This window comes from Gymnoscopelus microlampas, assembly GCF_963454915.1.
Source record: "Gymnoscopelus microlampas genome assembly, chromosome: 13".
Lineage (NCBI taxonomy): Eukaryota > Metazoa > Chordata > Actinopteri > Myctophiformes > Myctophidae > Gymnoscopelus > Gymnoscopelus microlampas.
In genome coordinates this window covers 20414178-20427448 of record NC_139950.1, presented here as the reverse complement: position 1 = coordinate 20427448, position 13271 = coordinate 20414178, and the positions used below count along the sequence as shown (strand labels likewise).

Genomic DNA, 13271 nt, shown 5'->3' with positions numbered 1-13271 from the left:
GGGCTAAATATTCTGGAAAAGTTTTGGAAAAGTTTTGGAAATTCATTGCTAAAAATGTGTGGGGACCCTGTTTATAACATTTTATAGCTAGATTAGAGGAAAATGGAGAAGAAAAAAAAAATCACCAGAAAAATCGCCTGTGCTGATATTTAAACCGGAAAAAATGTTGATTTATATTGGTCAAACAGAACCGAATTAGACCCAATTTAGACCCGAATTAGACCCGAAAAATGTTGTGCACGCACATGCACGCGCACATAACTCTGCATAACTGTTGAATACGTTTGTCTCTGTCCCCTGCAGCATGCAGCAATCATTAACGGTCCTTGTTCCCCGGGTTTGGCCGTTCTTAAGACACACCATATCATCTGTCAGACGGGCAGCACTGGAGACCCTCTTCACACTGCTGTCCAAGGCTGACCAGGTAAATGTAATGGATAAACCTGGGAGACAAAATGGTATCAAAATATGACGGTTAAAACGCTTTCATAATTATATTTCATTCATTTATTCACAAATAACCACGACAATTAACACATTGACTGCCTAGATCGAGTTAACTCGATATTAGGAATCCAGCGCTTGACTGCCTAGATCGAGTTAACTCGATATTAGGTATTTTCATTGGTTTCATCTGTGATCGCGCGGGTCTGTTTACTTTTAATCATCACTTTCGTTTTCCATCTACGTCACACTCACTCGAAGCCGGATGTAAAAAAAAAAAATCGTTTCCGGGTCACATTGTTTTTCTCCGGTCATTTTCGTCCAGAATAGAGAAAAACACTTTTTTTCACACGCTATAAAATACAAAGGGAGAGCTCCCCTTTTATTTTCTTTGGTCCGAGTGACGATCAGGCATCGTCGTCGTGTATCACATCGTATCACAAGCCGATCAGAGATTGTCGAAGACATTCACATCCGGTTCATGTTGTTTTCACTGTTTGAGCCTGGAGGGAGGGGGGGGGCGAGTCAGCGAGTCATCGAGGGTGTCATTTTGCTGCGCTCTGCTGGTCGATCGTCGTATGTGTTCAAAATCATGGGAAAAAGAAACTTAAATGCATTTAAATGAGAAAACAGAGAAAACAAAAAAACACGCAAATCGCTGGCAGTCAAGGGGGTAAATTTGGAATAAACTCTGGCAGTCAATGTGTTAAAAGGCAATTAAATCATCAACAAATTATTGATGTTATGTCCATATATGGACATTTCATCATTGTTGTATTTAGAACATTTACTTTCACTGTTTGTGTTCCTTAGAAACACAAGCAACATTTAAAAAATCCCACCCAGTGTGAAGTGAGCGGTGATATTTATGAGTTATTAATTTCATCATGCATCTCGGTAGCCAATCACAGCACGTCTGCGAAGTTTGAAGTTAATTTCATCATGTGTCTCGCTAGCCAATCACAGCACATCCTGCAAGGCTTAGCCTATGGGTGTGTTTTCCACAGCATGGCGTCACAGCGAAAGACAAATTTTCACGACGGAAAGAAAAACTTTCGCCACGGATGGGTCCTAAACCCTCTTATAGGAGCGGTTGCACCTCCAAAAACTAAAACTATTAGCTATTGTATGAATGTGTATCCTTAGATGTTAACTCATTTCATCCAGTAGAACAACTGGCATTGAAATCATTTGGTTTTGAGTGCTGGCTAACATTCTGGGTTTAGCTTCTTAATTTATTTTTTTATTCACATTGCCGACAGAAGTGTTAAAACATAAAATTTCCCCTTTCAATCTGGGTTTCTGATTGGGTGCTGATGTGCATTTTTCCAGAGCTGTGCTCTATGGCTCAACCCCATCCTCCAGGATATGCTCCGCTACATCTTCCAGTCCTGCATACTGGAGAGCAACCAGGAAATACTCGACCTCATCCAAAAGGTTTGTTACACGGCATGTGCTACCTGAACAGTGATAATACTTAGATTGTGTAAACACAATGATTTACTCCATTTCCCTCCAGTGACTTTACGTTTGAGAAAAGTTGACCCATTTTTAAATGTGGTCATGCATGAGTACATCACAGCATTGATACAGTAACTTTAAAATGAGATTTCACGCTATTAAAAAAACACAGGAACAAGACAGTGCTGTACTGTTCCAATTATTGGCAGACCATGCAGGGTTGGGTGCAGCCTATAATGGTCTGCTGTATGTCGGTTACTGGTGGACTCCCCATTGTTGAATCAAACGGGCGACAGTCACTCCCTCACTGCTGCAAACAGTCAACAGTGTGCTGTCAGCATGTATGCATTGCCATTATCACATCTCCCCATCTCCATTATCTTACAGCCAGCAGGCATTTCATATTTTACTGTGTGAGCTCATTCAAATCAGATGGCCCACCAAGTAACTGGACAGAATGTTTTCGAAGCTCGTATAATAGAGAAAACACAGAGAGGGCTCTGACATGTGCTCACTTGGTCATATTTTGTGTTTTGTTTTAATTAGAAATATGTACTCTACTTTTCCTACCCTGTTGACTCTATACATTTATATATATGTTTGAACTTAAAGAGCTTAAATCACACGCTCTCTTCCTCTGTTAGTGTAAAATCAGCGGTCTATTTGGCAGATGGAGAAGTCAGCTGTCTATTTGGCAGATGGAGAGGTCAAGTCCAGCAGAAAGGGCCATTGTTAGTTCATAGTTGGCATCGACAAGATATATAGTTTTCGGTTTCCGGGTCTTGCCACCAGACCAGAACAGAGATTCACAAATAATAGGGAAGATGTCTTTGCCTAATCATAATTAATAACGCCATACATTTTGGATTTTGCAATATGTTGTTGTGGTGTGCTACCTTTGACTTATAGGTGTGGATGGAGTTGCTTCGTCAGGCCCCCCAGCAGTTCGTGGTAGCAGCCAGCTGTCCGTGGATGGGTGCCTGGCTGTGTCTTATGATGCAGGCCTCCAACATTCCCATAGACCTCAACATGCTGCTAGAAGTCAAAGCCCGCTGCAAGGTACCGCTGGGTTTGAACAAAATACTTTATTCCTACTCATTAGCAATTGCTGCCTTGCTTTTATGTTGTTGGTGGTAAACATGATTATTACCTGGTAGATGCAAGTTGAATACTGTCGAGAGCACCAAAGAAGTGCAAGTATCACATTTCGCAATGACTTCAACCGTCATTGTTGCCACAAATGCAGATGGTCCAGACAACCCGGCTTTTCAGTTGTGCCAGTTTTTTGCAAACTCACTCCACATTAGTACATATTGTGCTGCTGTTTGTTTATGTCAAATTCAATACCATTTGATTGAATGTGACCAGGATAAGGCCGGCGCAAAACCTCACCAAGGGACCATTCAGGTGAAGGAGACTGTGCAGGAATATATGGCGGGAGCAGAGACCGTGTCAGATGACCCAATGACGAGGGACTACGTGGTGGTCCGTGCTCGCCTCATGGCTGCCAAGTAAGTATTTGTTTTTAGCGGTGCCAACCGCTCTACACTTGACTTTGTCCGTATGTCCGTCCGTCCGTCTGTCCGTTTAAGCCCGGGATGAGCACGGGATTTTAAACAGCTATAACTCCAGTTTGCAGCATGCCACCAAGTCCACATTTGGTATGTGGACTTAGACCACCAATAGGCACGAGCATGCATTGATGAAGTTATCAAAGAGGGGTCCAGGGACCCCCAGCGCCCGTATGAGCGGATGTCCGTGTAAGCCCGGGATGAGCACGGGATTTTAAACAGCTATAACTCCAGTTTGCAGCATGCCACCAAGTCCACATTTGGTATGTGGACTTAGACCACCAATAGGCACGAGCATGCATTGATGAAGTTATCAAAGAGGGATGAGCACAGGATTTTAAACAGCTATAACTCCAGTTTGCAGCATGCCAGCAAGTCCACATTTGGTATGTGGACTTAGACCACCAATAGGGACCAGCATGAATTGCTCAAGCCCCGCCCCCTCTGTCTTCCCATTGGCTGGCCTTCAAACAGCCATAACTCAAGTTCACAGCATGCTATGGAGTACAAATTGTGTACATGGACTAAAGCCAGCAATAGGGACTAACTGTCATTACTTAAGCCCCGCCCCCTCTGTCTGCCCATTGGCTGGGCTTTAAACAGCCATCATTCCAGTTTGCAGCATGCTACCAAGTACAAATTTGGTAAGTGGACTCAGACCACCAATAGGGACGAACTGAAATGAGTTAAGGCCCGCCCCAAAGGCACCGCTTCCTTCACACAGGGTGTGATTTTTATTCTGCCTGTACATTAATGCTATGTGAGATTCCCCATCGTAAGAATTTGTGTCGGGGACACGAGATGGGTTTGTTTTATCGCCATGGATTAGTAGCGGGAAAGGAAACACATTTTTCGTTTCACTGCTCAGAGTAATTTGGATATTCACTTATACAAGTATAACATGTTCAAAATAAGGTTACTTGGCCATTTCGGTAGTGCTGACAAATTTCCATGTCAAATGGTTGACTTTATACCTTGTTTGCTAAGTATTGTCATTACTGGCAGTGGGCTAAAACATTGTTACTGGTCCTTATGTAAAGTAACCCATCCTGTAAGCAAAGGGGACATTGTATTGAAATGTAACTGGCAACAGACAGTGGTGATTAGTGAGCAATGGTCATGTAATACTCTTGACAGTCCTGCGTTGCTCCATTCCAGATTGCTGGGGGCTCTGTGTAGGTGTATCTGTGATCCTCACCTCAATGCTGCCTCTCAGGAGATCCGGCCGGCCGAGTCTCTGAGCCAGCTGCTGCTCTTCCATCTCAACTCCAAATCTGCCTTGCAGCGCATCGCTGTGTCCCTGGTGCTGTGTGAGTGGTCTGCGCTACAGAAGGTACAGAGCCATTATTTCATGTTCTTGTGTTAGAGAATTGAACGTTTTCTACTTTGCCACTGGAACATTTGATATTGGCTGTGTGGGGGTTCTTAAAGATCATAATGTATCGGGTTGGGGCTGCAGTTTCAATCAGTTACTGACCACCGGCTGGCCTGGGCTGATAAGAATTATTACTTCACTGTCGGCCATTTTTACTCTTTCCACTTAATTGCACAGGTTTTTGGACATTTTACATATTTTTATATATATATGTGTGTGTCTCTGTCTCTCTCTCTCTCATCTTTTTCTTCATATATCTTCACGTTGCATGATGTGTGCTGCTCTGTATATGTCTACTTACTTTATATTGGAAGACTAAGAACTGTCTCAATTACTGTAATCGTACACAGTAAAATCTATATTGGAAGAGTGAGTACTGTCTCAACTACTGTAATCATACAGTAAAAATCTATATTGAACGAGTAAGTAGTACTTACTCTTTCAATATAGATTTTACAGTGTACGATTACAGTAGTTGAGACTACTTACTAAGTACTGTCTCAACTACTGTAATCGTACACAGTGAAATCCTCATTGTTAATTTAACCAACTGAACAGTCTTCAGAGATCCTTGTAGAGATGTGTAAAGAGACTCATTTCACCTTATCAGGAGTGCCAGGTGGTATCCTCCATGGTTCAGCCTCGTCTGTTGGCCATCCTCTCAGAGCAGCTGTACTATGATGAGATCGCCATTCCCTTCACTCGCATGCAGAACGAGTGTAAGCAGCTCATTGCCCTGCTGACCGATGCTCAGATAGACCTCAAAGACCGCCTCAACTGTAGCGTTTTCACCATCGACCAAGCCAATGATTTGGTGAGGCTTGGACACACACACACACACACACACACACGCGCGCACACGCACACACGCTGTTACTCAAATTACATTTGGCACAAATTAGTTTTGGGCTTCAGGTAAACTTAATATCTCATAACCTCATCAGGGAACTATGAGGACAGAGTCTGGTTACTCTAGTGTCTTTGTGTTGCAGGCTCAGCGGCTTGTCATGCTTTGGGAGTTTGTCTGCAGGCCATGTCTTTTGTCCCTGAATGCCACAGACATGCGTGTGTTATTGTGCCATGTTGCGACAGATTCCCTTCACACTGCAGATGAGATGGTTACGCTCCATTTGATCAGATGTTAACTGAGATTTGTCTGATTTATGGAGGGAGTAAAGTCTTGGGAACACTGTCATCCGGACCTGAAATTAATGCCAGCCACCAGCCAAATACAAACCAGTTACCTGCCAGAGCAGCACAGCCGAAACAATTATCTGTATTTTCAGTGTTTTTGTAAAAAAGAAAAAAGAAAAAAAGCCTTATGCAGCTAGCAAATTAAACTGGCTTCTAACATTGTTGGTTGGCCAAAATCTTTTATGCCTTCATTTATTTGCTTTCCTCAGAAGAAACATTTTAATCTATTTATTGACAAACGTTCTGTATATTTTAACAGCTTGTCTGAAGGTTTTTCTGTATATGTGTACAGTCTGTCCCTCAAAAGTAGACCAATCGCAGCTCGTGCCACTACGTACGTACCAACGTCACCAAACACAACCACGTTGAGCCATAAACTAACACAGCACGAACAAGTCGCAAGTTCTCGCAACCATGACATGCTTTGCAAAGTCTTAGTGAGACCCTTGAAGAGTGTGAAACTGGGATTGCAGATGCAGCAGTTTTATCATGGATTTTTCTTGGCTTGTTTTCAACTGTTTAAAATCTTTTGCATACCTAGAGACGAGTAAAACTTAAAAGCAGGTGCTTAGGCAAACAAGTGCACATAAACATTAAAAATTATACACCCGGGGTACAGGAGCAAAATGTTTTAAAAAAGCAACGTTTCAGTCACAGATGAACTTCTTCAGGCATAATGGCTTGTTTTCAACCTTCTGAGATTGTTCCATTCACTTTCTGAATTGGCAGCATTAGTAATGGAACCGACCACCCGCCCCACCCCTCAGATCCTCTCTGCTATAGAAGTTGATGTATATTACATGTGGTTACAATCAACATATCCTCCCCTCCACTTCCCTCTCCTTCCTCTCATTCCCTAGGTGACCACCATCTTCACGGAAGTGACGGCGGATCTAAATGTGAAGTCAAGGCAGTGGCAGCCGCTGGACAGCAAGCGACAGCAGGCCCAGGCAACGGTTGCGGAGACCAACGCAGAGTGGCAACTGCTCCACCTGAGGGTTCACATGTTCACGGCCTGTGCCTTGGTCAACCTGCAGGCGCTGCCCGACAAGCTCAATCCACTGGTGAGGCCTCTGATGGAGTCTGTCAAGCGGGAAGAGAACACCTTGATCCAGGGCTACGCGGCGTCTTTCATCGCCAAGCTGCTGCAGCAGTGCAGCACCCGCACTCCCTGCCCCAATTCCAAGATTGTCAAAAACCTCTGTGCCTCAATATGTGTGGACCCCACCGTCACCCCGTCCGCTGCTTGCCCTGTCACCCCCATGCAGGAAACTGTTAAAGGTACACAGTTGGGTTACATACTGGGGTTGCATTCATATTTTAAGCATTTCATGCAAGCGGAACCTCATATTTTAAGTGTATCAAGCTAGAGTGATTAGTGTTTCATCTTAAATATGGTGATATCCATATACTGTATGAAATGAAATATGGATACAGCCAACATGTCTCACAGGCTACATTATAGGACAATGTACCATTTAGGCATTTAGCAGACATTCTCATCCAGAGTGACTAACAATGTGCAAGATCAGAGTAAGTGGCATGAACAAAGTCAACAAACGACATGATAAAATGGCAGAGTACACAGATTGCCAAGAAAACAATCAAGCTCTACCACTGTACTACATAAATTGCCTGTGACTGACAATTCTCCCCCCATTTCCCCCTTGTCAGCTGGTGGGTTGGAGAAAGACTGCACGCATCACATGGTCAACAAAACCCGAGGCATCATCACCTTGTACCGCCACCAGAGGGCAGCCTTTGCCATCACTAGTAAGAGGGGCCCTGTTCCCAAAGCCCCCAAGACTTCCACCACAGAACTTCCCCCTGGCAGCACCATCAACACAGACAACGATGAGGTGGGTGGGGAAATTAATGAGGGTGACAAATTATTATTTCACCAATGTTTTGCTTAATTTGACATGCATTTCCTTTTACATTTGGTTCTTTCAGAGTAAGAAGCCGTGTCTTGTACAGAGACGAGGCGCAGAGTTCTCACTGACAACCATCGCCAGGCACTTTGGTCGAGAGCTCACCAGGGCTCTGCCATACCTGTGGGAGAACATGGTGGGGCCGCTGACAACCGTGGTGAATGAAAACCAAAGGATTGGTAAATTACCTGAGTTGATAGCAAATTATTGATCAATAATATTCTGGACAGGCACATGATGATTAAAAACCAGAGACTTGAGGCAATCAAAGAGACTTTCTTTATGATGGTGGTGAAGATCCCTTAGACACCTTTTTAATTTAATATTATAAATTCATTTAATTGTTAAGAGTGTTGTGCCTGTTCGCAACTGTATTATTTTCATTATGAATACATTTTCAAGGTTCTTTGTGCTCAAACTCAAAAACACATTCATCTTTATTTTAAGCATAATAATTTGTTTCTAGTGTGTCCATCTGCCTAATCTAGTAATCTTATGGGGAAATTTCACCCTAAATATCTAATTGGGGTGAAATGGTGGGATTAACTGCTATATACTTGTATTTAGACTTAAATAAATTGCCCATTAATGTGACTGGTGTGGTCTGTACTGTGATTGTCCCGTTGAATCAATGTTACTGTAGATGTGAAGGCCCAACTAGAGAGAGGAGATGCTGCCGCTCAGGAACTGGTCAACTCTCTCCAAGTCCTGGAGGTCACGGCTGGTGCCATGGCATCAGAACTCAAACATTTGGTAAGACTTATCATTTTTGATAAACATGATATTTGATCCTATAACTTCAATCACGATGTCACAGGGGCTTTGAACATCTATATCTTGAATTCCCATTTTGATTGTAATTGTCTTCCCTTGCTCCCTGTGTGAACTCTAGCTGCTGCAGCACCTGCCCCACCTTTTCACCTGCCTTCAGCACCCGTACACGGCCGTACGCCACATGGCAGCACGCTGTGTGGGAGTGCTCAGTAAGATAGCCACGCTGGAGACTATGAACCACTTCCTGGAGCATGTGCTGCCCTGGCTAGCCTCCATCGAAGACTGCACCAAGCAGGAAGGTGCTATCGAGGCCATGGCCTGTATCCTTTAACCAGAGACTGAAAATTCGGCCATCAAGTTATTTGATCAAAAGTAAAAATTAATACAATTTAAAACACTGGAATCTTTTTATTGGACTCGGTCCGCAGACTATTCAACAGTCGATACCTTTCATAGCAGTGCTGCTGCTCACATCCCTCCACACACATAGATTTGCCCTGCGTCTCAAATTGAAGCCGTTACCGCTGTAAAACTAGTCATTCCAGAAGATGAATAGACTACTGGGATACTGCAAAGAAAAATGTAATAATTTGGGCCAAGGAATTTCATTTTGGTGCATCCCAGGTGGGAGTCTATGATGCTAAAATTATGTATTTCAAAAGGACTCAAATATTCCCACAAAAGATTCTGTTGGGTAATCATCACTGGACCAGTATTCATTATTTGTCAAAACTAGAGGTGCGAGGCATTGCTTGGAGCCTCGGGTCTGGCTCGGGAGATGGAGAAAGTAGGTGAATAAGTTCTGAAAGTGAATGAAAAATTCTCTTTTCCTTTCTGAATGGCTACAGTTTATTTATCCTCCAGCAGAGCTTGGTGGAGCTGCCTGGTGCCTGTGCATGGGGCAGCTCCCTGGTGTGAATGTATGCAACTGTTCCTCCGTTGAAGCCTGACATTGCTTTATTAAAAGAACATGTTCAGTCAACCTTCCCCTCCGATGAATGAAGGTTAAATAAATATTTCACCAGTAGTGTGTTGCTACCCTTGACTCCCGTCCCTCCAGGTGTTATGGAGCAGTTGGATGTGGACATCGTGCCCTACATTGTGCTACTGGTGGTCCCAGTGCTGGGTCGCATGAGTGACCCCAGTGACAGCATCCGCTTCATGGCCACACAATGCTTTGCCACGCTCATCCGCCTGCTGCCCCTGGAGGTAGGAACACGCACGAGACTCTGTAGACTCATAAATAAGAAGCAAGTACTGTACAGTGGTTAAGAGCAAATGTTTTGGATGTGATTGAATAGTAGTAAGTAATTGACCAACTATTTGTGATAATAGCCAAACTGATTTGTAGTTTTATTTGTGCTTATTTTTGTTTGTTTCCATGTGAGTTGTTAAAAGTAAGCAAGCAAAACTTGAGTTAACTCTCCCTGGTGGACATGAAATCATGAGGATATGCAATTTTACAGTTCCGATCTGCTTCTAATGGTCTTAAATCCTATCCCAGTTACAGTAAATGCATGTCTTAAATCCCAGAAGTCTGTGCTCGGCTCCAACCTGTAGAAAACCGTGTTTGCTCTTTTTGTTGTCCTTTTCAGGCAGGCATACCGGACCCTCCAGCCATGTCTGCCGAGCTGATTCGCCAGAAGGCCAGAGAACGCCACTTCCTGGAGCAACTGCTTGACGGCAGGAAGTTGGAAAACTACAAGATCCCTGTTCCCATTAAAGCCGAACTCAGGAAGTACCAGCAGGTGTGTGTGTTTGTGTTTAAAACCCACTGCCTCTTTGTGACATTTTCCTCCAGCAGCAGGTGAAAGATGATTTCCTCCAGCAGCAGGTGAAAGATGACTCCCTCTGTGTTGTAACAAGTTAAACAACTCTCAGTTCAGCACAGTGCACCTTAGACACACTTCATCTTGAGTCTCATTGTTTTCCTGCCAGCTCCAGAAATAGATTTTCGAATTTTGACTGCTGCAGGGAAAGCCAAGTCGAAAGAGAATGGAGAATGCTGACAACGGGAGGGCTCTCTTGACAGGACACATTTAAAGCAGTGGAATGGATGGGTGGGCCTGTGTGTCAGTTGCTTCTGGAAATGCTTATTGCTGGGAGCGAAGCTGACCCAGCCATCCATCTGCTTAATGGAGTTCTGCAGAGTTAGCCAGCTGAAATGCTATTACTGTTGTTTCTACTTTAAGACACAGAAATATGGGAGCGGCGTTACAGATGTGTGCAGACTGTGCACCAAGGCCCAAGGGTTCTCAAAAAGGGGTCCAGGGACCCTTGGTTCCCTTAAGGGAGTTCCAGTGGGTCACCAGCAAAATGAGGAAAAATGTACTTTCCCTATTCACATCATAGGTTTCACTCTCTCCACTGTTATCTCCCCAACTACAGTATACTATGCAGTACTAGTTATTATGTACTAAATCTAACAACAAAGATCTTCTCTTATGGATGGCATGCACAAAGTTTTTTCAAATGGGTGTCCATAGCTTAATGCCTATCAATTTGGGGGTGCTTGACATGAATATGTTTGAACACCGCTGCGCTAAGCAACCTGACTGTCTAATGTGAATTGACTAATGCTCTTGCTAATCATTTTTGAAGCACATTCATCATTTGCAATGTACTTGGAAAATTGTTCCAGACTAAATGGCCGTTCACTCCAAGCACTATAACGATGGCTATGACTACATCGTTCACAGTTGTCTTTTTTAAAGTTGTGGTGTGGACTCTGCCATCCACTTGACTTAGAACAATGTCCACTTCACTTAGAATGATTTTTAAAACTATATCCTCTTTATAGTTGCAGTACTTGGTGTGAATGGCCCTTTTAACCTGCAATTCTTCTTTGACTGCCATGGCTTGTTCTGGTAAATGGACTGTAAAGTGTTTTGGAGAAAGGCTCTATATAAATGCAATGTATTTCACACACCCACGGCAGAGGAAACAATGCAAGGCACCAACCTACTCATAGGGGGCAGTTAGGGGTTCTTGCTCAAGGATACTTCAGTAAGCCGCCAGGGGTCAAACTGAGAACCTCCCCGATTGCAAGACAGCAGCTCTACCTCCTGAGCCACTGTCACTGTTCTCCTCTTAACCCATTCAATCCGGGAACGCATCTGTGTCATGTTAGATTTTACAACCTTTATTTTTATACTTTTGGCTTTTGAAAAATAGCAGATCTACAAGCTCATGAGCTTGTAGAAAATCTTTGAATATATATATATAAATGTATTTTCAAGCAAACATCTTTAACACAATTTTCCATGATTATTCAAAAATGGTAGATCTACAAGCTCATAGCGCAGCACCGAGTGCCGCGCGATGAGCTTGTATGTCTGCTATTTTTGAATAGCCAAAGAAATCATAAAATGACACGTTCCCGGTCTTGATGGATTAATTATGCTGCATGTGAACCTTGTGATGTCATGACGCTTCAGCTGTCTGAAAAAAGACAAATCAATGCAGCAATTTATATCCCAGATTTATTTTCAGCATTTTTATACCTGACAGGTAGGTCATTGTAGAGTGACAGGAAACCAAGGGCAGAGAGAGGAGAGACATAACAAGACGGGGATTGGATGCAAATCCCCGTCTTGTCCAGGTGCTCACAAGGAACCTATCATTGCTGTCGGGCAGTAACCGTGTTTTTTTCCCCTTTTTGTTCATAAATTAATACCCCATTTTGTGCATTTTCTTATGACAATGTCACACAAAGGTTGTCGAAATAGCAGATCTACAACCTCAACGTGATGCTGCTATTTTCTCTATTGTTTTAAAGAATTGGGAAAATTTGATCTAAAGTATGACAAGTCTGTCTGTGGGTTTTATAAATATTCAATGAAAAGTACTAACAATTAACTTGTGACTAAATAATAACTACACTGTATCCGTTGGTTCACAGGTTATTTTTTTCAATTTCCTGAAAGGTTTTGGAAACGAGGTTTCCATCCGGCAGCGATGATGCTCTTTGGCTAAGCTACCAGGCACCCCTGTAATCAGTTTTTCAGAATCATTAATCACCTTCCTCTCTCCTTGTCCACGTCCAGGATGGAGTGAACTGGCTGTCCTTCCTGAACAAGTACAAGCTGCATGGGATCCTGTGTGACGATATGGGTCTGGGCAAGACCCTGCAGTCCATCTGCATCCTGGCAGGGGACCACTACCTCAGGTAATGCACCACGACAGCACTCGCATGATTGTTGAAGGAATCTGATCTACAACATCAGCAGATTGAATAACCCAGGGGTTCTGAACCTTTTGAACCCCATAACTCAATGAGTGTATACTCTCAGAGTTAGACCTGTAAGGGTCCATTTGGAACCCCCTCAAGCAACCTTGAGGGTCCCTGGACCCCACTTTGAGAACCACTGGACTAACCACTTAAACCCTATATGCTTCATTGACCGGTGTTCCCCAGGGGCCTTTATTCTTCCCTCTACACCAAATCTTTCTACAAGCTCACAATGCATTGTGTTACGAGCTTGTAGATGCGGCTATTTTTGGCGAGTGTTCACCTATTTT

At 43.4% G+C, this 13271-nt stretch overlaps 1 protein-coding gene across 1 annotated transcript in view; it reads left to right on the top strand.

Moving 5' to 3' along the window:
• btaf1 (BTAF1 RNA polymerase II, B-TFIID transcription factor-associated) overlaps positions 1-13271 on the top strand; it is a 35000-nt gene that overhangs the window by 13116 nt on the left and 8613 nt on the right. The window contains exons 14-27 of the mRNA XM_084076700.1: positions 304-424; positions 1777-1881; positions 2815-2964; positions 3274-3416; positions 4635-4809; positions 5462-5665; positions 6906-7326; positions 7720-7904; positions 7999-8155; positions 8620-8729; positions 8869-9070; positions 9811-9959; positions 10346-10498; positions 12797-12918. Coding sequence (XP_083932826.1) covers positions 304-424; positions 1777-1881; positions 2815-2964; positions 3274-3416; positions 4635-4809; positions 5462-5665; positions 6906-7326; positions 7720-7904; positions 7999-8155; positions 8620-8729; positions 8869-9070; positions 9811-9959; positions 10346-10498; positions 12797-12918 — 2397 coding nt within the window. The remainder of the gene's footprint in view (positions 1-303; positions 425-1776; positions 1882-2814; positions 2965-3273; positions 3417-4634; positions 4810-5461; positions 5666-6905; positions 7327-7719; positions 7905-7998; positions 8156-8619; positions 8730-8868; positions 9071-9810; positions 9960-10345; positions 10499-12796; positions 12919-13271) is intronic.